Genomic DNA, 23,812 nt, shown 5'->3' on the forward strand with positions numbered 1-23,812 from the left:
GGAACTCTTATTGTCTTTGGCAACAACAATCACCACCATCTAGTATAATTCCACAAGTTTGGCGGACTTGTATATTTTTGTAAAAAATAGAAGTTTTCATTCATTTCAGATTACACTAAAAGAATAGTGAATTATCAAAAGAATATAAGTAGAACTATAATGTTTCAATTGGACTTTCTTCTTTTGGTGGTAAGTAGTAAGTACGTTAAAAAAGAAGAAGTGAATTTCCATTAATGGGATATATATTATTATTACGTAAGTTGCGCGGTATATTGAGGAGAAAAGGACCTTTTTTCCTTCTTTTTTTTTGTTTGGGCAGGTCATGAATTCAACGCTTGTGTTTGCTCCTTCACACTTAAAAGGCTAAGTTAAAACAAACAGCCCTTTGTCAACACGCTTCTGTAACAAAAACTCTTTCTGAGAAAAATCCAGAAGCAAAGTTTAGACGTCGCTTGCACGATCGCTGCTGCTGTTACTCCTTGTTCTATTAAACATAAAAGGGCGTCGTTAGATAACAGGTCAATTTTTCTTTCTTTTTCGATCCATTTCAATTTTTCTGTTATTTGTTTATTATATCCGTTTCCTTTACTTTGAGATTAAGCTTCGAACTGCTGCAATTTTTTAATTGGCAAAACCGCGTATTCTTCAGTTTCGCTTTGTTCGTCATTTATTATAGCTACCTTTTAAGAGGACCTTTTTTGTTTGTAATTCTTTGGGTTTTTTATATTGGATTCGCTTCTTTATCCTCATTTTGGGATTGGTGAATTCAGGCGTTTGTGTTTTTCTTTTCGGTTCTCGGAATACTGTTTTCTGTTCAATAGCTTTGTTATAGCTGCTTGTCGGTTTTCACAAGAGGTAGCTTATTTAATCTTTCCTGTTTTTTTTTTTTTTTTGTTATTTATCTGAATTGTATTTTCTAGTAAGTCAAAGCCATTAACGGTTGATACTGAATGGATATCTGATATGTCGTGATTGAAAAAAATTAGGGATACTGTTTTCTTAGTAGAGATCGTTATCATTAGTAGTGATGCTTTTTCTTTTCTTTTTTGAATAGTTTTTTTTTTAATGAATTTATATACCGAATCATCTTTTTTTTTTTTCTTTTTTTTTGGGTGTGTGTGTGTGGAAATCTTACCGATGATATTAGTCCAGTATTAGGGTCTTTTGGTTGGCAGTGTGTGTTTCACAATTAGGTGGTACTTTAATTCCTGCTGGATAGACAAGCTTGGTGGAATGTGTTTGTCTTCTACAGTAGCTGTGATTAGATATGGATTATACCTAATATTAGATAAAGACTTTCGAGCTTTCTTCTTCTTCTTTTTTTTTCAACAAAAAAAAAAGAAGAAAAAGTTATCATCAATATCTAGATAGCAAGTAGATTGATAAGTGCAGTTACCTTCCTGCTTCCTGGCTTTTTGGGGCCTTTCCTCCATTTCAGATAGAGACATTATTAGAGAGGAAAAATATAAGTTTCACGTCTTGATTCTGTTTGTGATGAACCATACTTTGGAACTTGGAACGCCCTATATTGTGGTTTGTCGTTCTCATTTATTGCCTCTTTACTCCCTCGGGGTAGGGGTAAGGTATGCGTACACACTTCCCTCCCCAGACCCCCTAGTGGTATTTTGCTGTGTCGTTGTTGTCGTTGTTGAACAATTGCTATGTCTGGGAGTAGATTAACAATTTCTTCCTAGTTGAACAAAGCAGAAAATGTAACATTTAATCTCAATAGATCATGGCCCCACAATCTTGTCTGTTACAATCTTGTAGCAATTGCAGACTCAAGCTTGTCACTGAGTTTTTGGTTCTGCACATTTTTGAGGACTTCCTATTCCAAATTATCCAAATAATAGTTCGAGTGCACTTCTTGAATTTTGGAATTCAATGCTTAGCATGTTTGAAATTATTTTTTCCTGCTCTTAATCGGGGGTTTAACTTTTGTGTAGTCCATGATGTATTTTACTGCTAACTTAATGTATTTTTTCATCATTTTTACATCTGTTCATGGTTCCAGGGTTTTGGAATTTTGAACTTTGATGGCTGAGGATAATATTGATGAACTTGTGAGTCCAGTAACTAGTGTGAAGAATGACTCTGTGGCTGAGGATAACATCGATGAACATGTGAGTCCAGTAACTAGTGTGAAGAATGACTCTGTGGCTGAGGATAACACCGATGACCTAGTGAGTCCAGTAACTAGTGTGAAGAATGAATCTGCTGGACATAAGCCAGATAAAATCAGCACAAGAAAACCAAGATCTTTGAGTAATGGACACAGGGTTCTTCCTTGCTATCGCAAATCCTCCTCTACTTCATCTTATGATGTTGGCAATACAAGAAGACAATCCACTGGGAAGTTGGATTCTCCTGACAGCGTACAGGATGTTCTTCCTCATTATATGAGAGCTTCCACTGGTTCTTGCCATGACTTTTGTAAATATGGCAGGAAACATTCCTCTGAAGCAAAACCATGGCATCCTCTATCAAAAAGAAAGAACAAACTTCTTGCTGATGAGCAGAGTCCTACACAGACCATGGTGGGAGAGGCAAAGAAGGGGACTGCGTTCAAGCAGAAGCCTTCCGCTACTACAGGGAGTATGGTGGGGGAGAGAAAGAAGATGACTGAAGCTGCGCAAAAGCCTTCCACTCCTCCAGGGAGTATGCTGGGAGAGGCAAAGGAGGAGACAGTGGTCAAACAAAATTCTTCCACTACTTCAGGGAGTACCCTGGGACAGGCGACCAAAGGGACTTTGGTCAAGCAAAAGCCTTCCACTCCTCCAGAGTGTATGCTGGAAGAGGGAAAGAAGGTGAGACTGGAGAGTATATTGGGAGATGGAAAAACGGTGGCTGTGGTTGAACAAAAGCTTTCTTCTCCTCCATTGAGCACGCTGGGAGGGGGAGATGAGGTGACTGTGGTGAATCAAGAGCCTTCTACTCCTCCGGAGAGTGTGCTGGGAGAGGAAAAGAAGATAACCATGGTTGAGAACATGCCTTCTGCTTCTCCGGAGAGTATGCTGGAAGAGGGAGAGAAGGTGACTCTGGTTGAGCAAAAGCTTTCTACTCCTCCAGGGGATATTCTGGAAGAGGGAAAGAAGGCGACTGTGGTCAATCAAAAGCCATCCGCTCCTCCAGGGAGTATGCTAGGGCAGGGAAAGAAGTTGAATGTGGTCAATAGAAGGACTTCTCCCAAGGTTCACTCTCTTGAACCCTCTGAAATAACAAAGAAAAAAGCACCGCTGCCACCAAAGAGTGTTCACTCTCTGAAGCTGAATTCTTCAGGTAACAAGATACCAAAGACAGAAAAGAAAATGAAATATGTTTTGGCAACTAATTCTCCTCTTGGGCAGATAAAAATGGGAAAATCTTCATCTAAGATCTTAAGAGGTGTAGATGCAGGAGGCAGAAAAGACAATGACGTCAATTCTAGAAAACAAATAATGGTGTCCAAAGTATCTGCAGAGAAGTCTTTGAAGACCCCAACTGTTTCATGTCCTCCAAAATCTTGCTCTGTTAAACCTTTGATCTTGAGAGCAAGAAACATTAAAAGCTTAAAACTGCTGGCTCCTCTGAAGGACCAGAACAAGATACGGAGAGATGGAACCAACAAACTGAACCCTGAAAAGGTTCCTGAAAAAACCTTGCATGTTACCAAGGTGAAGGCATCACTGAAGTTTTCATCTCAGTCGCAATCACGCTCGTTGCCTAATAAAGAAGATAAAAAGAAAGTTGCTGAGTCTGCGAACAGTGCATCAGATAAATACACCTCTAGCAGCAAAAAGCTGCTAAACATAGCAGAAGCAGAAACTGTCGGGAAAAATCAGAAAAAGATATTAAGAAAAGGCAAGGCAGGTGTTTCTAATGATTCCAATCCTTCGGTGGTGAAACTGAAATTCAGGAGGGGTAAGGTAGTTGATCTCCAGCAAGAAACCAGCAGCCCTAGGAGGCTGATATTTAGATGGGGACGACATATGGGGGAAAGCCAGGATAGCAAGGGTGATACAAGAAGGAGAATCTTAAAAAAGAAAGGAGTTGATGCTGACAATAATAGCACCATCCTAAGCTCTGGAAAAATTGTTTTGAGGCATCAGGATGTGCAGGAAAAAAAAGATGTGCAGGGTTTGTTGAATAATGTGATTGAAGAGACGGCGAGTAAGCTTGTTGAAACCAGGAAGAGCAAAGTTAAAGCTTTGGTTGGAGCTTTTGAGACAGTAATTTCCCGCCAAGATAAACCTTCTACAGTCACAGTTTCTTGAATTTAACAAAACAGAATTTTATACACATAGGAGCAATTGCAAATATAGTGGATGATAGAGCTTTTCTGACCTGGTTTGAGTGAGTTTCTCGTGTTTCTTATTCTGACTCTTCTTCTTAACCATTTCTTGATGGGTTGCCGGTTCTGTTCTTATGATTGAATAAATTCAATTTCTTCTGGATGCATCTTCTTTGAATTGGGAGATAAAATCATGCAAGATTATGATTTTTTCTTCGCTTATGGAAGTTGAGATAGTGGTGTTAAATCTGTGGGTGTCTGGCTATACTATATTCCAATGTTGGGCTGGCTGCTCATTGAACATATATTGCTGTTTGACATATTTTACGTGGAATTTATTCATGCTTTCTGTCGAATAAGCCCATTGAAGAAGACGGAGCATGTGAAAATACTATGCAAGGAGAGTTTTGGCTGTGGTGTACTGGTTTGACATTTTGCTTGTATACTGTTTGCTATAGCCGTTTTTGGGAAGGCGTCATTTCTTGACTGCAAAATATACTGTTGTTTCTTCATCCTGCGATTTCTCCTTTCCACATCAGTATTTATGGTTGATGACTGAATTTATTGGATTTGAAACTAACACCGAATTGGTTAAATTGTCACTACAAATGGATGTATACTTCTTGTTAGCAAATAAATGAGTTTTGACTGCGGATGTAAAACTGCATTCCTGATAATTTCAAGCTTAGCACTTTCGATAAATGCTATCTGATGAAGTATATATGGTCAAACTTAAAATTATTCAAACATGGAAATGGATCGACTAGCAATTGTTAGTTATTAGCAAGTGACAAAGAGTAGCTATCATATTTCACTTTTGAGAAATTCGGATATTTATACTCTATCTCCGCGACCTGTCTATTGGACTATAAAACTTAACTTCGAGCCAAAAATAAGCCAATTTGACATTTAATTCAAGGGTTGACGGAGTTGCCAACTTGTCATCATACTGCCAATATCTCTTTCTAGAAATCAAGGCTCGTCCAACTATTGCATGTGTGTTTGATACAAATGCTGAAACGAATATTAGCAACAATAAATTGAAAGGCACAGGAGAAAAATGGTACTAGGAGCAAAACCTAGATACGCCAAATGTGCTATTAGTATTTCCCCTTTTCTTTTATTTTTTTAAGTTCTTGAGTAGTAGATGCCTGTCTCTACGGGTATTCATGGTTCGGTTTGGATCGGTTTTTCCCTAAAAAGAAACCAAACCAAGTAAATCGGTTTTTCAAATATTAGACCAAACCAAACCAATTAAGTCGGTTTTTTCTCGATTCGGTTTATGTCGTTTTTTTGGTTTTTTCGATTATTTGTCGGTTTTTCCTTAAATATAAGACATATACTACTAAACACACATTTCGACGACCACATTTTCAACATAACACTATCAAATCAATTGCCCTTTGAGAAATCTATTATTTACTAAGATATATTGATGATAATTGAATCAAATAGTGATGAATAATTTAAGGACTCAATTAAAAATATATTATTTTTAACATGAAATAAATTCTTACACTTAACAAAAAAAAAAACTACCAATTAAACTAGAATGTAAAGGTAAAGAACTGTACTAAAAGTGCAAACGATTAATATTTACTATAAAAAAGTTAAAACTTTGTATAAAAGTATACATATATATAGGTGTAATAATAAATTTGAAATAGTTACTCCTATATTCGGTTTGATTCAGTTTTTTTTAATTAAAACCAAAACCAAACCAAATTTGATCGGTTTTTAAATTTCAAAACCAAAAACCAGACAAAAAAAAAGTATCGAATTTTTTTGGATGGTTTGGTTTGGTGAACACCCCTACCTGTCTCTATCGTAATCTTTATTTTTAAATTGAGTGAAAAGCTTCCACGATACTACTAAATTATAAGCTTTGGAAAAATGTCAAAAGTGTGCTGCAATCACAACCCCACCCCCCCCCCCTTCCTTTAGAGAAATCCTGGATGCAAATAAGGTTAACCGGATTCAAATACTCTCCTACAACTTTTTGAAGTTGCTCACGTCGAGCTCATAGATTATTTGCCGCTTTGATTTTTGCTCAAATTCAATTTTCTGTCACTGAAAGTCCAATCTAATAGTAGTAATAACATAATTATAACTTAAGTCTTAAAAAGAACAATTTAATAACTAAATGACTACCGTTTAAACTGGTGACATGAGTAATTTTAGATCCACATATTTTAATTGGACATTAGAAACGTGTGGTTTCTGAACCCATTGAGATTTTTTTTACATTGCCTTCGTAATGACACTTGAAAATGTTCTTTGATATGCTCTCTTGAATTCGAACGACTTTGTGGGAGACTCGGGGAGTGGATAAGTAATAATAACGTGGCTTACTTATTTTTTAGTCTCTGTATTAGAAAAATAATTACTGTCATGAAATTTCAAATTTTACAAGCTAAAAAGTGACTATTTGTGAAATTTTAGGACGGTGAATATTTTTTAACAATGGAGCTAAAATGTCAAAAATTGCAGAAATATGATATTTTTTAAGGCGATTTTTAATTTTTGACCCCGTTTGTCTCATGGGCAGAACTTCAAGATAGAAAGGTTAAAAGTTTTACCAATGGATCAAGAAAGGTATAATATTTGTTAAACAAGTTTCTGCTCATAGCGTAAGCGGGGAAAAGATGTGACTATTTGAGGATTTTATCCATAAGACAATCGGGTTCGGGTTCGGGTTATCGTATCGATAGACAACTGGGCCTTACGTGTGATGTTGACAAGCCCAAGTATCTTGAAAAACGGGTCCCAAATTATCATTTGATTAGTTTCAACTGGACAATTCCGAATGACGCCGCACTAGGCGTCAGCTGAAGCGGCTCAGTCAATTTTCTTTCTCTAAGTCCATTGAACCAACCAACCACCACCACTCTCCACTCTCGCTCGCTCCGCCGATAATTTGCTTCTCTCCGACGAACTTCTCCGATCTCTTCACCGGCGACTCCAAGTTGTAAGCTCCTGCTTCTCTGACTTTCCCCTTCCCTCTTATACTCGTGAGACAAAAACCCTAATTCCTAAAATATAGAATAAGAAATGTGAGTTGGATTGATAGGGCTTTGTTTGCTTCAGCTGCATGATGCAACGTCAGCTCCAATTTGTTATAATTCTATGTGATTTTCACTAGCTGATTTGTTTTTGTGTTTGCTTCTTATGTGATAATAAATGCAAATTTGTTGCTTGTACTGATCTGGCTTTTGGTGTAAAGACCAACTTTCTCCGAAACAGGGGAAAATATGAATTTTTACATCCTATTTTCACTATTAGTTTGTTGGAGTGAAAGTCATAAATGTGTAATTGTTTACTAAATCATTCCAATTATTTAAACGTTGGATTATGATTTCTAATAATTTCAAACTTTTGCTATCTTCCATGGTTTTAAATTATAGAAAATGAACAGTATTGCTCTTTATTCCTTCTTTACAAAGTCCTGATGTGATATCTAGAATCTAGAATGGGTTTTTTACTTGCACTGAGTGATGCACGTTGTACTTGGTGCTGCGAAAAATGGTTTCCTTTACGAAGTCAGTTTCCAATATTTGGTTATGTTGAACAATGAAAAAAAAATTCTCGAAGGGATCTATCTCCACCATAAGGGGGATAAGAACATTCATTTAAATGTCCAAACTCTTACTTTCTACTTGTTTGAATCAGCACTTAGACATTGTTGTCAACCCTTTAATACGAAGAAATAAAACCCAGTACATTATCCTTATAGCCTATGCTACTTGTTGTACGATTACCATTTATCACCTACTTTTATGACCAACCAAACACTATAAAATGAATGATTCCCAGAAAAACATTTTACGTTATACTAAATGGGCATGAAGCGTAGAAATAAACCACAAGTAGGCTCTTCTTACTAGCTACAATTCCTTGTTGTGCTTAGAGTAGCCGAACCCCTATGCTCTATTGTCAGACTGCTTTCCCAACTGAAGCATATTGTTCACCTCCATATTTGATACTACTGTATATTAGGAGACATTTACGATCCTATGTTTATTTGGAGCTAGATATAGGGAACTGGCATCCAGCCATAAATATATCCCATCTGCTTCTATGACCAGTACAAGGGTGGCTCAAGCACATGTGAGGCCTGAAGCCAAAGTTTAATGTGAGGTCTACCATTCTAGCTTTTTGAGATGAAAAGTTATTTAAAAAAAATTATAATTGATTTCGTTCAATAATTTCTTTTAATTGATAATATAGCCAATCCATTTAATCTTTCTTGAGACATTGTTGATCTTTGCTAAGATTTTATCAATTTTAAATTTAAAAAAGTTGTTTCCGCCGAGGCAACTGTTATAGGAACTGTTAACACTATTTGGAAAGCAATATAAATATTTGGAAAAGAATCAGTCCTTTTTATTTGATTGAGTATATAGTATCTTCTACTTGTACTGTTTTCCTTGTCAAATTAATTTCGATTCACACATTGGAAAAATATTCATACTACCCATTTGTAAGTAAGTCAAACGGTTACTTTATTTACATATCTAAAAAAGTTTTGTTTCCTTTTATATAAAAAATTCTACTTTTGTAGCTAAAAATATTATACATTTTATTTTATTGACCTATAAACCTATTATTTCTAGAAAATTGGGCCGTCCAAATTTGGGGGCCTAAAGCACAAGCCTTAGTAGCTAGACCATTAGAGCCGGCCCTGGACCAGTAAGTTCATCCTTTAATGGCTGTGAAATCAAACACTTGTAAGCTCTGAACCAGTGCCATCTTTAAATTCTACCCTCTGGAGTCCAAATCTCTAAGCTTGTTTAAAAGCTATGTTATCTTTACTCATCCTCAGCTTACAGGTACAACGAAGTTCTGGAGCAGTATAATTGCGATATTGACCTCATGGATCTTGGCCTATGTTCAAAGAGACGATGATTCTAAATCTCGAATACTTCTTTTCTGTTACCTCTAGTCTTTATGGTTCTGCAAAACCATTCATGGGTAAATTGTTTTTTGATAATTATCATTGGCTAATGATTTCATTAACGAGATCTAATATGGTCTTTAAATCAATCAATGGCGATGTGGTAAAAGTAAAACTATCAAGTGATAAGTAAAGAGATTACTTGCTATTGAATGGGGCTTTTGGAAATCCTCTGATCTTATATTCAGCATACTAGCATGATTGGTTCATATATAGGGTTGTCGACTAGAGTCATATGTTCATTGTTTATGCCACTAAGCAGTCCTTGATCCTACACTTTTTACAGCCAATTTGAAGTATCTTTGGTATTTGATGTCATCTTTGTGAAAGTACTAGAAATATATGATCTAACTTTTGTTGTCATTCCAATTGTGGTGGCTGCAGTTGTAGACGATGATCATTACTAAGCAGTATCGCTGCATACACTCAGCCAGTTGTAAGTGTACAAAAGGGCATCTTAGCGAAGAAATTATATTTCTGGTTGTTCAGCAATTGAATTGGAATCCTAAGTCGATTGCAACTTTATCTTGTGTATGCAAATGGTTTGATGACCTTGCAAAGAGAGTGCTCTGGAAGGAGTTTTGTAAGACTAGAGCTCCCAAAATGATGCTTGATTTACAGTCTAGTGGGAGTCATAGTGTTGATGGGAACTGGAGGGCTCTTGGAAAGCTTCTTATTTACTGCTCTGGATGTAATAAAGGTGGCTTATTCAATAGCATCCACATTCCAGGACACTTTGTTTATAGAACTAGGTTCTCTAGGACCTCCGGAAAGAGCTTTCTGTTGCCACAATGCAGGACAGATGTTTTGTATGTTTCTGATCCTTGCGAGCATCTTGACCAAGGAGATGAGGGGGATATTGGATTTTTTCGGGGAATATTTAAATCCTTTGCTTCCTCAAAAGTGCGTAAAATGTTGATTAAGAGGGAGGCTCAGCTCCATCCAACAGAAGTGTGCCCTTACTGTAAGGCGAAACTGTGGAGCATGCTGCAAGCAAAAATGATGCCAGCTAGTGCCAGCTGTAGATTGGGTGCTTATGAAGATGCAGTTGAGTATTATGTGTGCCTAAACGGGCATGTGCTTGGGATATGTACCCTCTTGCCCTTGTCTGATTCTGAGGAAGCTTCAGATCACAGTGATGCATGAATGCAGGTATTACGTTGTCAAAATTTACATTTGTATGCTTGACATAAATATTGGCAATTTTATTTCAGCACTGGCATGTTGCCAATTTAACGTGGGGGGGGGGGGGAGTTCTGCTGTTAACCTTTTATCTATTGAATCATGTTTCTCTTTATCTGAGTTATTTTTGTGGATCAGATAGGAAAAAGATGATAAAAGTCCTTGGATTGTTCTACTGCAATACTGCCTACAGTTGATATATTGCTTTATCCACAGGTGTTAGAGACGGTTTTCATCGATTTGGGAACTTGGCGGGTGCTGTTCACTGAGAGATCAAATCGTAGAGCCATTCAGTGGAAGGTCTCTTTCGGTGACATGGAGTTGTTTCTCCGCAAGCTTGCCACTTCCCAAACTTCTCTGACCAGCGCAGTACAATGGAAACCTATTCCTGTCCATTATGTCTCAGTTGTAACAAGCACCTCTAGAATTTCTTTGTATATTTTATGATCTCAAATGTGCATCTTATTTGAGTGACACGTTGGAATCTGTAACATTTTATTGTTGTTTGTTGTGAAGCAGTTAAGTCACACCATGTAAATTTTGAAAAATTAAATGCGATTCTTGTGCAGCCCGAGTCTTGCCATTCTTTCAGGTTAAGAACAATCCCTCTTCCCCCTCTCCCTCCCCCTCCCCTCCCCGGTCCCCAGCCTATTACCTGCTTTTCTAGCGAAGGTAGAAACTCTGCCATCCCCTTCTTGGGGAAAAGAATTAAGTGTAAGAAATGTTGCAACTGCCTCTAGACATTCTTTTTCGTCATTAATCGCCCTTTTTATGGCCGTTGAATTGTTATTTTTTTGTATTTTTTTCGTGTGCCCCTGGGATGTAATGATGAGATTACCTTTATCTTAGTCTGATCCCTTTAGTTGAAGATAAGGAGATAGTTGTACAAAGAAGTAGCAAACATATCGGGAGAATGGTGCGAATTACAGTTGCAAGTTTGCAGCTACTTTTCCTCTATGACAATAAGTTGTCTGCCACGAGATCTTTTAATTTGGTTAAAGATATGACAATAAGTTGTTTGCCTTTGCTACGAGACCTTTCAATTTGGTTAAAGATGTATATATCTGCAGATGAGCAAATGCGAGATTTGGAGAATACTCTAACAGTAAAGAGTTCTAGTTCGTCTTAAAAGACAACTTTTGGTGTTGGAATGAAATAAATCGAATAATATGCAACGGACTCAGCTAATTCATGTAATTAATCTCAACTAGTTTTCACTTAAAGTGCATTTAAAGAATGGATTGATTGAGTATATATAAGTTACTTCGGATGTAGCAAGTGAATCATAACTCATAGAGTGAGAGAGGGGGGTCGGCTATTTTTAGATTGAGACTATTTTTTAATTATTTTTGATTGGGCACATAAAAAGTGGATATATGTGAAAATAACTCGGGATTTAGCCGTGGTGAACAAAAGTTGCTTCGCGGTGGCAGAGAGCGGTGAAAATAGTACGGGCTAGCCAGTTTTTGGATTGATAATTGAAAAATAACTAGCATTTACAAAGTTACTAAAAAATAGTCACTATTTTGCTAAAACACAGAAAGTTCCAGAATAATATATCGGATTATAGAGCTCCTGTGTATAAACTTCCAGCATATTATGTTGGAACTCCGGCACATGAAAAGTTTCAACATTATATGCTGGATTATGGAGTTCCTGCATATAAACTTCCAGCATATGATGGTGGAACTCCAGCACATTATGAAATTCCAGCACATTATGCTGGAATCTCATATGTAAAAAATTCGAACTCCAACATATTATGCAGGATTTTTTCCGGATTTCTAAGGGTGTTTTTCTTCAAATTTTATCTTTATTTGAAAAAATGACTAAATTTTTATTACTTTTTAAATTGTGACTATTTTTTAATTATCAATTATAAATCTGGTCATTTCTGATTTTTTCCCAATGGGCTGGATCTTATCTAAGCCCCGTTATTCGAGGCCCATTATGCCACTAGATTTTTGTAAATTCTCTTCAATCCGTTTTCCCTCAAATATCCTACTAGTAATTTTTTCCTAAAGTGCAGTTGGAGTGTTTTACTTGCTAGTTGCTAGGCCAACTGTCAGTTTTCCTCTGTGTCTCCATTTGTGTCAAGTTACCCTCGAGCTGTATCTATTATACCTTCTAAATTTCAGGTAAATTCCAATTCTTTGAGCTGTTTGCAAAACCAAAAGTTACAGTTTTTAGGTTGGGTGGTTCTTGCGGATAACAAATATGACATGTATACTCCTCCTCTTTCAATTGTCAACCATTTAATTTTCTTAAGTTGAATGATAAAGGTAGAAACTTTAATTTATCGTTGTGCTTAAACTCAGTTTAATTTCTTCAGGTGGTGGCTTCTAGTCTTGAATTAGGCGAGAAATTCTTGTTTTATGAGGTTGTTGTACCTTGTGCAGCGACTATGGTACATGTGATAAACAACTTACCTACTTTGGCAGTTTATTTAGATGGAAATGAGAAGAACAATCGATTTTGTTATTCAAGAAGGGCTAAATTAAGATACCCACGTGAGATATTCGCTCTTTATACTGGAAAAGTGAAAGGGTGTTTTAGTTTTAATGGTTCTAATTTAGTGTATGTTTCTGAAAAATGCACTATGTTTGGATTTGCACAGCTAAAGTTGCCAGCAGTTTTATTTGGCTTCAAGGAAGTGAAAAACCTGTGCAGCATAGCTCTGAATGTCCCTTATGAGCTTGAATCCGCGTGTGACGGAGAGAGTGAGAGTTCTGATGTTGAAAAAGGAAATTCAACCAATGATGTATATAAGCTGGAATTGTCTCGTAAGGACTGTTTGATGAATACAAATATTGGAAATCTTGATACAAACCAATCTTCAAGTTTTCTTGAAGAAACTAAAAATTCGGCTGAGGATGGGATTATGTACTTAGAAGAGATGAATGAGGAGGTATTGTCAAAAAGGATCTTGAAGCTCAGCAGGCAAAATAAACCGAAAAGTGCATTGGCGATATACAAGTCGATGACTTTTTCAGGTCTTAAACCTGATTTACATGCATGTAATTCCCTTCTTTCAAGTCTCTTGAGGAATGGAATGCTTGATATTGCTTTAAAGATCTTCAACTCCATGAAGGCTAGTGAGCTAACAACTGGCCACACTTATAGCTTAATTCTGAAGGCAGTTGCTGATGCTCGGGGTTGTGACGCAGCAATGAACATGTTCAGTGAATTGATAAGCAGTAAGAATCTTAGAGAAAAAATTGACATTGTTGTATACAACACAATGATATCCATTTTTGCAAAAGCAAACAGCTGGTATCAGGCACAAAAGATCTGGAGCATTTTGACGGATAATGGTCAAGTTGGAACGATAGTCACTTACCGTCTACTAGTTTGCACATTTGTTCGTTGTGGTCAGAATGAATTAGCTATTGATGCGTACAGTGAGATGATTCGAAATGGATTGAGCCCTGAAGGTGATACAATGCATGCTATTATTGGAGCATACACTAGGGAGGGTAAGTATGACTCTGCATTGAACGTCTTGCAATGTATGTTGGACAACGAGCTGAAGCCAAATGCAAGAGCATGCAACGCTGTGATAAACTCACTTGGAAAAGCTGGCAAAGTCAAGCTTTCATTTGAAGTTTATGAGTTGATGAAATCATTAGGTCATGCACCTGATGCGTACACATGGAATTCATTGCTCAATGCCTTAAACAGGGCAAATCGATATTCAGAGGCACTTCAGCTCTTTGAGAGAATCAGGAATCCTCAAAGTGTCATTTTGAATGTGCATATATACAATACTATTTTGACATCGTGCCACAGGCTTGGGTTGTGGGACAAAGCTGTACAGATACTGTGGCAGATGGAGGCTTCCGAAATCCCGGTTTCAACTGCATCCTATAATCAAGTAATTGGAGCTTGTGAGGTAGCGAGAAGGCCCAAGGTTGCGCTACAAGTTTATTACCGCATGGTTCGCCAAAAACATTCTCCTGACATATTTACTCTATTGTCGTTGATGAGAGTTTGCATCTGGGGTTCTCTCTGGAATGAAGCAGTGGAAATACTAAAAGTAAGTCAAGACATTTATTGCACTTGTAACATAACTATTCCCTTCTTCAACTTCTCTGCCATATTGCATATAGATTAAGTTTATGGACTCAGAGAATATGCTACAACTGTTGATTTGGTTGTTTTATTGTTTGTTTTGAGAAAGGCGATTATGGATTTGATTGTTCTTTCTCTTTTTTGGGGTAAGAGTTTATTTGAGAGTAAACTTGCTGATGCTGCAATTTGGAATATCAGAAACTCAAACCTATTGGGAAAAAACAACAGGAAGTGTTGATTATTAACTTGATTATTTCTCTGTTCAATTCCTTAAAGTTTAAAAAAGATATCTTTGGCATTGGATGGAAGTGATTAGGGAGGAAGGAAGCATAGCAACTATCAAACTATCATTATCCAGGACTAAGTTGCTTCAATTCTATACTTAATATTTTGCAGCTTTCTGCACCAAATGGATCACTTTACAATGCTGCTATTCAAGGGATGTTTTTAACAGGAAAGATTGATTTGGCTAAGAAGCTGTACACGGAAATGCGTGAAAGAGGCCTTCAACCTGATGGCAAGACACGGGCTATGATGCTGCAAAACTTACCAAAGCATTCCATGAGAAATAGAAGGCGTAATGTGCAAAAATATAAATTTTGACATGAATAAGATATAATATTGCTGATCTTATCATATAAAGATTAGCCAGAAGGCAAATAGAGTCAATGAGGTGCAACAGATGCTTCTAGCTGACTTGATGCAAAAATAGACTTAGCCGCGCAGAAGGGCACCAAGACCGAATGAGGTGCTACTAATGTAATGAAGTGGTTCTTCTTCAGCCCTCTGTAAACAAATTGTTCTTGCTAAATTTCCTTTTCCAGAAGTGCCAATTGACAGATTTTACTTCAGTCATGTTAGCGTGCATTGACATTGTACCTTTATGCCTCCCCATACCAGAGTACATGTGAAGAAGAGTTAAGGGGGACTCTCTTTGACTTGCCAGCTTGTATCTTTAGGCAGAACTGATTTTTCCCCTTCAAGATGAGGGGAACTGCTGCCACATCTTTTGTTTAACTGTCTGCGTAAAAAGTTGGCTAGGTGAGATTTCCTCCTCCTTGCTATTCAAGATATTCTGTTATTATGATTCAGTTGATATTTGAGTTATCTCATACCGTATTGAAACAGTAGGAAATACTCACACCAAGGAAGCTAATCTGTAAATCAGTTGTCCAAAATCCTCGTTAGATGTTCAGAAACCTTAGAGCAAATTGTCCTTATTCTTGCTTTCGTCTCCCAGATCGTCTTTGGCAGACTGGGCAGCAGGAGCGTCCGGCCAGTCTTGCTGATTATAATGATGAGAGACTGCGGTATTCCTAAGGTGGACTACATAAACCACAAGGGGATGGAATCTGGATGGGTTATTCAAGTTGACAATCGGATTTCTAGACAGCCAGTGGACTTTGAAACCAATACCAGTCTACAGTCAGTGACTTGGAAAAGCTTTCAGATTCAGAAATCTACAACCAGCCTTGAAGTTTGCCGTCTTTTCAAGCACACCGAGGAACAAGATAGTCTTCTGATATTGACAAGCTTCGAGGAAGCACCTTGTCTTCAAGCGTATTATGCATCTAAAGAAAAAACATTTCAAGGAAAAGTTTTCCGTTGCGGTGTAATAACCAGAGTATTGTATGGATGATAATCTGTAATAAGATTTAGCATGTTCAAATAGAAAGGCCATGTTATACCCTGCATAATATATACATAAATTCTCACATAACTCAATTCGGAAATTATATAATATTGCCAACCAAAGATTGCATAAAGTTATGCAAAGATTATTTTGTATATACAGCCAATCAAACGTTGCAATTACTATTTTTCTTAATCCCTCCAACTAAATGTTTTATTATTTTATGTGAAATCTTTATACTAAAATTATTTCTCCTAATCCCTCCGACCAAACAACCTTTGAAGCTAAATGCTTAGCTCCCGAACTCATTAGCTATATCATCTTTCGCATTAGAAATGGCATGAGCAAGCAGCTGCATGTTATGATGGTACTGAGAACTGAACCTCAAATGATTGCTGGCTACAGTACATGCATACAAGATAAGAGAGAGAGTGACATGGTAACTTCCTCATTTGTTAATTCATCTTGAAATTAATACATAAAACCTCCTATTATCTCACTTTTGAAGTCAACCTCCACTCTTTAGCTAAGATTGCACAAAGCACGGGTGAACCGCCCTCAAATTTCTTCAAGCTAAGATGTTATATAAAAGACAAAAAGTCAATATTATTCAAGTATATGTATTAGCTATTCAAAGCCGTGAAAGACCTATATCCAAAATCTATAATACAAGCAAGCAGATCATAGTGTGCATCGTCTAGTTTCCGAGTGAAAGATTCTTAGGCGCAGCCTCATAGTTTCTGAGAGAAAGCTTCTTGGTTCTCTGCTGGAGAATCTGAACCAGATCCTGATCTTCTAAACACTAGCTTCTGCTGAGGAAGTTGTCCATTGGAGAATGCTGTGACCTCAGTGTCTATTAAAACAGTGTCCTCATCCTTGAAATCTCCTCTTAAGATTCCTTTGGCCAATTCATTCTCAATATTCTGCTGGATCACCCGCTTCACTGGCCGTGCTCCATAGTTGGGATCATAACCAAGACTCCCAAGCAGTTGAATAGCAGCATCGCTCACTTGAATCTTCATTTTGCGATCAGCTAATCTTTGCTGTACTCTCTCAAGCTGCAAGAACCAAAAAAAGTTGACTCATTAATATCCCACGCAATTCAATCCAACGATTCAGAAACAGCATCAATTATGTACTCTACTATGAGATTCAATCATCTTTTTTCAGCATTGGCAAGCCAACAAAGTATGTGCAAACTAAAGCAAGCATATTTCAAGATTTTAAAGAGTAGGTTACCTGTAATCGCACAATGCTACTGATCTGGTTGCGATCGAGAGGCTGGAATACTATATATTCATCAACCCGATTCATGAATTCAGGACGGAATACTGCACGCGCAGCCTCCATCACCCTTTGCTTTATATTTTGATAAGTTGTTTCCTTCGGCACATCGTCATCATCCGTATTGAGGATATATTGTGAACCAACATTCGATGTCATGATGATAACAGTATTGGTGAAACTCACAGTGCGTCCTTGTGAGTCAGTCACCCTACCATCATCCAAGATTTGGAGGAACACATTAAATACATCTGCATGGGCTTTTTCGATTTCATCAAACAATATGACTGCATATGGTCTCCTGCGAACAATCTCCGTCAACTGCCCTCCTTCCTCATACCCAACATAACCAGGTGGAGCTCCTATCAATCTTGAAACTGCATGCTTCTCCATATATTCACTCATATCAATGCGCACAAGTGCTTCTTCAGTATTGAACAAATAGTTAGCAAGCGCCTTAGCTAGCTCTGTCTTTCCAACTCCAGTGGGACCCATGAACATAAAGCTGGCAATAGGACGATGAGGATCTGAAAGTCCAGCACGCGAGCGCTGAATTGCCTCTGCTACTGCTCTCACTGCTGGATCTTGACCAACAACACGTTTGTGTAGCTCTTCCTCCAGATGCAGCAGCTTTTCCCGCTCTGACTGTTGTAACTTAGAAACAGGAATTCCAGTCCACTTGCTGACAATCTCCGCAATATCATTCCCAGTAACTTCTTCTCTCAGCATCGATTTTCCAGACTTCATATACTCATCTAGTTCTTTTTCTGCAGCAGCAAGTTGACGCTGCAAGGAGTTTAGACTCCCATACTTCAGTTCGGCAGCACGGTTAAGATCATATTCCCGCTCTGCTTGCTGGATCTCAAGATTTACCCTGTCAATCTGTTTTCAAGAAGGTTAATCAAGCACCACCCTGAATCTAAATCATTTACAAACTGCTCGTACAGCTAATTCAATTGATGGGTCAGAATATGAGTGCATTTCCGATCAAGAGCATGACAAGTAAAAGACGCACTTGTTACATAAAGAGACTTCAGTTGCATACCTCTTCCTTAACCGACTGTATGCGAGTCATGACAGTTTTTTCATGCTCCCACTGCTCAGTCAGCTCTGCTTGTTTCTCCTTTAAAAGAGACAATTCAGCCTCAAGGCGGTTTAACCGATCTTTTGATGCTTTATCTGTATCATTAGTTAGAGATAGCCTCTCCATCTCCAACTTTAAAACTGCACGATTGATCTCATCAAGGGCTGTAGGTTTTGAGGTAATCTCCATTTTCAGTTTTGCAGCTGCTTCATCAACTAGATCAATAGCTGCATTTTGAGAACATCAGCACTTTTAGGCTTTAGCACCAACAGTAAGACCAAGAAGCACAAGCATATTGGACACCACATTTTTGCAGGTCAATTGCGTGCATTTAGTGTATGCTTATTGCAGCAAGGAACACTTGGATGATTACCAAACTTCAAGAAAATAAAGCTGCTCAAATTGTTTCTGTTGCTATAGTATTTTCAAGAGTCTATGTTCAAATGTCGTTAATTGATGTAATAGCTTTATTTATTTTTTATTTGATAAGGGCATTAGCTTTTACTCTTGAAATAAGTGATAATCACTGGTTAGACAGGAAATAGGATTCAAAATCCACAGGCAGGACCAAAACCTGCATAAGCTAAACCATGCAAACTCAATGACGATCTCTTTCTCCTACATTTGAAATCAAAACTACATAATAAAATTAATGGAGCTTCAATTTTCTAGGTCCCATGCCATAATGAAGTAGTTATACTATTAAAAGGGAATAACAGCTAGCTCTAATGATTGCAGTTTCTCAGAAGTCGGATCTAGTTCTCACCTTTGTCAGGTAGAAAGCGTCCACTAATATAACGGTCCGAGAGAACTGCAGCATCAACAAGTGCAGTGTCTGAAATGCGGACCCCATGATGCAGCTCATATCTTTCACGCAGTCCACGAAGTATAGAGATGGTATTTTCAACCGTAGGCTGGTCAACATAAACTTGCTGAAAACGACGCTCCAGGGCAGGATCTTTCTCGATATATTTACGGTATTCATCCAAGGTAGTTGCACCAATACATCGTAATTCTCCTCGACCGAGCATCGGTTTCAAGAGATTCCCAGCATCCATTGCACCATTAGTGGCACCTGAAATAACCAAATAACATTGTTTTTCATGTGCCGAACCAAAAATACTTGTTTAGATTTGGATGAGCCCCAAATACAGGACAAAAGATCTCAATTATGTAGCACGATCTATAGGCCATTCGACATGGGCTGAGAGACATTCACGCTCCCACTACCACAATGGAAAAAAGTAATACAAGTACTCAAGGGAAGGAGAAAGACAACAAATATTAACTTTCAATCACATAACATATGTACTAGCATTTTTTCATCGGCTGATGTTTCCTGAGAACGTACCTGCCCCAACAACAGTATGTATCTCGTCAATGAAAAGGATAATCTGCCCTTCGGAGTCTGTCACTTCCTTAAGCACAGCCTTTAGTCTGTCTTCAAATTCGCCACGATATTTTGCACCAGCTATCAGTGCACCCATATCAAGAGATATCAACTGCACAGAGGAACCAGATAGGTTAATAAATCAAGATATTTTTCTTTCACAAATTCAGGTGAATACAAAAGCAGATTTCTTGATCACTAACCCGTCGATTCATTAAAGCTTGAGGTACATCTCCTTGCACAATTCTCTGTGCAAGCCTATCAAACAGGAGGAGAAGAACGTAAGTTATAAGCCATGGCTGCAGTATTCTTGAAAGATATAGCAAATAGAGACCAACGGACCGTGTAAATTGGAGTTTTAAATCAGATACTTAGATTCCCTCTTCTATGTATTTAGTAAGAAGTATAAACTTACCCTTCAGAGATGGCAGTTTTCCCAACTCCAGGCTCACCAATTAACACTGGGTTATTCTTTGTTCTCCTGGAGAGAATTTGTATGCATCTACGAATCTCATCATCTCTGCCTATAACTGGGTCAAGCTTTCCTGCTCTTGCCATAGCAGTTAGATCTTTTCCATATTTTTCTAGTGCTTCATACTTCCCCTCAGGATCTGCAAGAGTGTGTAAACGAGATTTATTGTGGTGAATGGAAATGTGCTGGTAAACTAGGATTGTAGTCAACTAAGAAGCTAATAGTGTAAACCCAGTCAAACCTTCGAATAAACATTCAGGACTACACAAGGAAGCAGCTCCCTGTATCACATAAAAGGGAGAATATCCAAGTGTAATGGTCCATGACCGAGTTAACTACATTTTCTCTTACAATTACTGACGAGTTTCACATACGCAATTAGTTGAAGTTCTCTGCGAATTATGGAATGATCTCATTACCTTGATCAATAACATTTTGGCGTCCCCTTATGGATTGGATGGCATCTTTCAGTGTCTTCTGGGTAATCTGGAAATCAGCAAACAATTGCTTCCCAAATCGTTTATCTTGTGGGAAGCCAAGCACCAAATGCTCAACTGACACAAAGGAATCATTGTACTCTTTCTTGAACTCTCTGGCTCTCTGTATCAGAGTTTCCAAATCCCGGCCTAACATAGAACCAGCTGACTCACCAAGAACCTGGCAAGATTTCATTAGCCAATAAGAAAGATTCAGCTTGTTATTCTACTTCTATTAGAAGAATCTCAAAAGACGTGAAGTAATATCTTAAAAGATTTAATTCGGATGATTCAGTATCAATGGCTGTTTGGAACTCCCTCCAATATTTGACCAATGATATGAAAAGCCAGATGGCCAAGCTACCATAGAATCGAAATTTTAACTGCATATCACGAAGTAAATGTCCATCTTTTCTAGATCCGTCAGATGGGTAAAGCTGTAAAACAGCCAAGCCGAGCGGCGTCCTAATTGTACTTTTTTGGGGATGTAAAGGTAGATTTGACGTTCTAGGTGTTCGAACTTAAGTCACAATAGTTAATAATTCAAAAGTATTTAAGAAAATCGCGGTCAAAGAAAACCCTCTTTGACAAAAATGCCACATAACATAGAACATAGGAAGTACTTGATGTCACGCCCGATTGTAAACTCATTTATAGCCAGTTAAGCTCCTTGTGTTAATTTATTCAGCTAAATCACATGCTAAATGGAAATAATCATTTTCCACTGAATCAATTAAGTTGGAGAAAAAATGAGGGCTCTTTTTTGGCTCCCGGAGCTCTGGTCTAGTGGTAAGAGCGCAATGCGTGATGTATAGATTAGATGCACGTCACAGAGTCGGACCCTGCAGCAGACAAAAGCATGGTATTTAAGTGGAGAAGGGTAGAGGGTAGACCCAAGTTTTGAACCATGCGCTAATGGCCCTCGAGAATTTCTCGGTTATAAGCTCTCCTAAGCTCGTCTCTTAAATGAGCTAGTGTAAGGTCTCCTAAGCTCATTTCTTTACATAATCGAGATACAAAGAGAGCTCAACTCAGCTAGTCTAACAATTATATAAGCTTTCTTCTCAAGCTTGTCGATTCATGTTAGCTCCAAAAGTAGGCACTGACACATTCAGAATATTTAGAGAGTGATATGGGCATGATAATTAAAAGGCAAAAAAAGGGACATCTCCACTAACTTCATTTGATTCTTTTTTTACTTCTCCCTTGAATCCGTTCTTTAGAATTGACACTAATTAGAATAATAATGTGCCCCATACTGAATTGAGTTGGGAAAGAAATTTATGTGCGCAAAGTAAACCTTAACTAAAATTTTACCATAAAAACCTAGCATGCTTGAAAACGGGCATGTAGGAAATAAAAAGTTCTCTGTCTATTTAAGATAGAGTGACAACTATTAACATGACAATGGCAGCTTGTAAGAGCGATACGCTGAGCTAAACTCTACATGAATGGCAAGTGAAGAAGATGCAACGCAACAGATTCAGACACATTGCCACTTCAATTCTGAAAAGACTAATTGTTAATGATACTTGTACATTAAACATTTCTAAGCAGGAGTAGTTTACATGGCATATGATTGGCAGAAGATTGAGTTGATTCAAAGCATACCTTCGGTTGGCGTTGAATAAATCTGTCGGTAGCCTCTAAAAGCCGGGTATTATCTACACCTGCCTTGGAGAATATACGACGAGCCAGTCCATTCTTCTGCTCCAACAGTGCCTTCATCAAGTGCTCCGTCTCTACTATTTGATGCTTGTTCTCTTTTGCTATTTCTGGCGATGAAACAATTGCTTGCCATGCCATTTCCGTAAATTCTTGCTGAGTAATCTGCCATTATGTAACCAATTAATTCGATCGAGTCCAGAATAATACTCAATCAATTACTCCTCAATTCAAATTAGTCAAGGTCAGCTATATAATCCTCCATAACATTCCGCTTTATTCAGGTCCATTCCAAATCAAATAACTGCCTGTCTCAATTAAGGGTTCTGTAAATAGCCTTACATAGTTTAATCTCAACTGACTGATATTGCTATATGAATCCTTTGCTTACAGCTCATTGATTCCAGAAGATTTTAGGGGGAATAGGTCTATATGGCTATATGGATATGTCGCACACATTTTCCAAACAAGTTTCTCACCCTTCATTCCCAAAAGGCCCAAACACACAACACACACGCAGTGGCGAAGCCAGAAATGTTTCCAACGGTGTTCAGATTTAAAAGAACTAAAAAAAATTCCCGACAAAGGATGTTCAGTATATATTTTACACATCTAAAATTAATATTTCACTTATATACATAATTTTTCGTACTATTCTGGTGAAGAGTTGACCACCCTTATACAAAGGTGGCTTCGCCCCTGCACACACGCAGAGGCTCCCAGATAGAAAAAAGAGCAAACGCAGACAGCTCACTTTCACATAAATTTAGCTCAAAACTCTAAACATATAGCTCATACCATAAGTGACACTTTTTTGACATTACTTTGTATATAAAACAATTAGTAGCTTTTAATCATCGAGGTTAAATTCAAATTAGAACTAGAAGTAAAAATGCACTAAGTACAGGAATAAGTTGGTTACCTTTCCACCCGAAGCATCACAACGTACGGTAAACCTGGAGCTTCTGGACAGCTTCTCAGTTTTTCTAGTGAAGAACACATCTTTCCTCTTCAATTTCGACGAATTAAACTGCTTGAGAACTCGAGATTTGCCAGAGAAGTTCACCGACGGAGAAGAAAATAGAGTTATTCGGCTTGAAGAATTGGAAGAAGAAGGAACGCAAAGTTGAACGCCGGAAATTGACGTCACTGTTGACATTATCGTTCAATTCCGGTAAACAAAATCTGCTGCACCGGTGATTTTATTCACTGAACGTAACGAGAAGTCGAGAAGTTTGCAGTGGATAGGGGGAGCTTATAGTAATTAAGGAAAAAGTGAGGGACTTTGCGTGAGAATATAATAAAGTGGAGCCGTGTTAGGGAGCCGATGT

General features: G+C 37.8%; 4 protein-coding genes across 11 annotated transcripts; 3 read left to right on the forward strand and 1 right to left on the reverse strand.

Annotated features, from left to right (window-relative positions):
* Nucleotides 1-300: 300 nt before the first annotated feature.
* On the forward strand, nt 301-4,866 carry LOC104234551 (uncharacterized). Of its 3 annotated transcripts, none has more exons than XM_009788131.2 (2): nt 301-518; nt 2,015-4,866. In XM_009788131.2, the coding sequence occupies exon 2, from the start codon at nt 2,037-2,039 to the stop codon at nt 4,251-4,253; it is 2,217 nt and encodes a 738-aa protein (XP_009786433.1). In that variant the 5' UTR covers nt 301-518; nt 2,015-2,036; the 3' UTR covers nt 4,254-4,866. The 3 variants fall into 3 exon arrangements, with proteins under 3 accessions (XP_009786433.1, XP_009786441.1, XP_009786448.1); XM_009788139.2 differs by lacking the exon at nt 301-518 and adding an exon at nt 577-855; XM_009788146.2 differs by lacking the exon at nt 301-518 and adding an exon at nt 898-1,583.
* Nucleotides 4,867-7,054: 2,188 nt separating this feature from the next.
* On the forward strand, nt 7,055-10,974 carry LOC104234564 (EID1-like F-box protein 2). The gene is made up of 3 exons (XM_009788154.2): nt 7,055-7,238; nt 9,609-10,376; nt 10,623-10,974. Exon 2 carries the CDS (start codon nt 9,618-9,620, stop codon nt 10,368-10,370), a length of 753 nt encoding a protein of 250 aa, XP_009786456.1. The 5' UTR covers nt 7,055-7,238; nt 9,609-9,617; the 3' UTR covers nt 10,371-10,376; nt 10,623-10,974.
* A 1,455-nt stretch (nt 10,975-12,429) lies between these two features.
* Nucleotides 12,430-15,987, forward strand: LOC104234599 (pentatricopeptide repeat-containing protein At3g29290). 6 transcript variants are annotated; one of them, XR_011405235.1, is made up of 4 exons: nt 12,430-12,544; nt 12,739-14,442; nt 14,874-15,518; nt 15,606-15,987. XR_011405235.1 is itself a non-coding variant. In XM_070167695.1 (3 exons), the coding sequence occupies exons 2-3, from the start codon at nt 12,811-12,813 to the stop codon at nt 15,078-15,080; spliced, it is 1,839 nt and encodes a 612-aa protein (XP_070023796.1). In that variant the 5' UTR covers nt 12,430-12,544; nt 12,739-12,810; the 3' UTR covers nt 15,081-15,987. The 6 variants fall into 6 exon arrangements, 3 of the variants coding, with proteins under 3 accessions (XP_070023796.1, XP_009786501.2, XP_070023797.1); XR_011405236.1 differs by having other exon boundaries at nt 15,609-15,987; XR_011405237.1 differs by having other exon boundaries at nt 15,718-15,987.
* Nucleotides 15,988-16,542: 555 nt separating this feature from the next.
* Nucleotides 16,543-23,812, reverse strand: LOC104234577 (chaperone protein ClpB3, chloroplastic). Its single transcript, XM_009788171.2, has 10 exons — nt 23,404-23,812; nt 22,428-22,646; nt 20,760-20,997; nt 20,284-20,479; nt 20,072-20,126; nt 19,830-19,980; nt 19,245-19,553; nt 18,440-18,705; nt 17,350-18,276; nt 16,543-17,168 (listed from the first exon to the last, which is right to left on the reverse strand). The coding sequence occupies exons 1-10, from the start codon at nt 23,638-23,640 to the stop codon at nt 16,842-16,844; spliced, it is 2,925 nt and encodes a 974-aa protein (XP_009786473.1). The 5' UTR covers nt 23,641-23,812; the 3' UTR covers nt 16,543-16,841.

This window comes from Nicotiana sylvestris, chromosome 2, assembly GCF_000393655.2.
Source record: "Nicotiana sylvestris chromosome 2, ASM39365v2, whole genome shotgun sequence".
NCBI classification, from domain to species: Eukaryota; Viridiplantae; Streptophyta; class Magnoliopsida; order Solanales; family Solanaceae; genus Nicotiana; species Nicotiana sylvestris.

Coding starts and splice junctions, on each gene's coding strand:
- LOC104234577 (XM_009788171.2), bottom strand. CDS start 23,640: ATGTCAACAGTGACGTCAATTTCCGGCGTTCAACTTTGCGTTCCTTCT. Junction 22,647..23,403: donor GTGATGCTTCGGGTGGAAAG/GTAACCAACTTA, acceptor ACATAATGGCAG/ATTACTCAGCAAGAATTTAC. Junction 19,981..20,071: donor AAGCTTTAATGAATCGACGG/GTTAGTGATCAA, acceptor TCCTCTGTGCAG/TTGATATCTCTTGATATGGG.
- LOC104234564 (XM_009788154.2), top strand. CDS start 9,618: ATGATCATTACTAAGCAGTATCGCTGCATACACTCAGCCAGTTGTAAG.
- LOC104234599 (XM_070167696.1), top strand. CDS start 12,811: ATGGTACATGTGATAAACAACTTACCTACTTTGGCAGTTTATTTAGAT. Junction 14,443..14,873: donor AAGCAGTGGAAATACTAAAA/GTAAGTCAAGAC, acceptor AATATTTTGCAG/CTTTCTGCACCAAATGGATC.
- LOC104234551 (XM_009788131.2), top strand. CDS start 2,037: ATGGCTGAGGATAATATTGATGAACTTGTGAGTCCAGTAACTAGTGTG.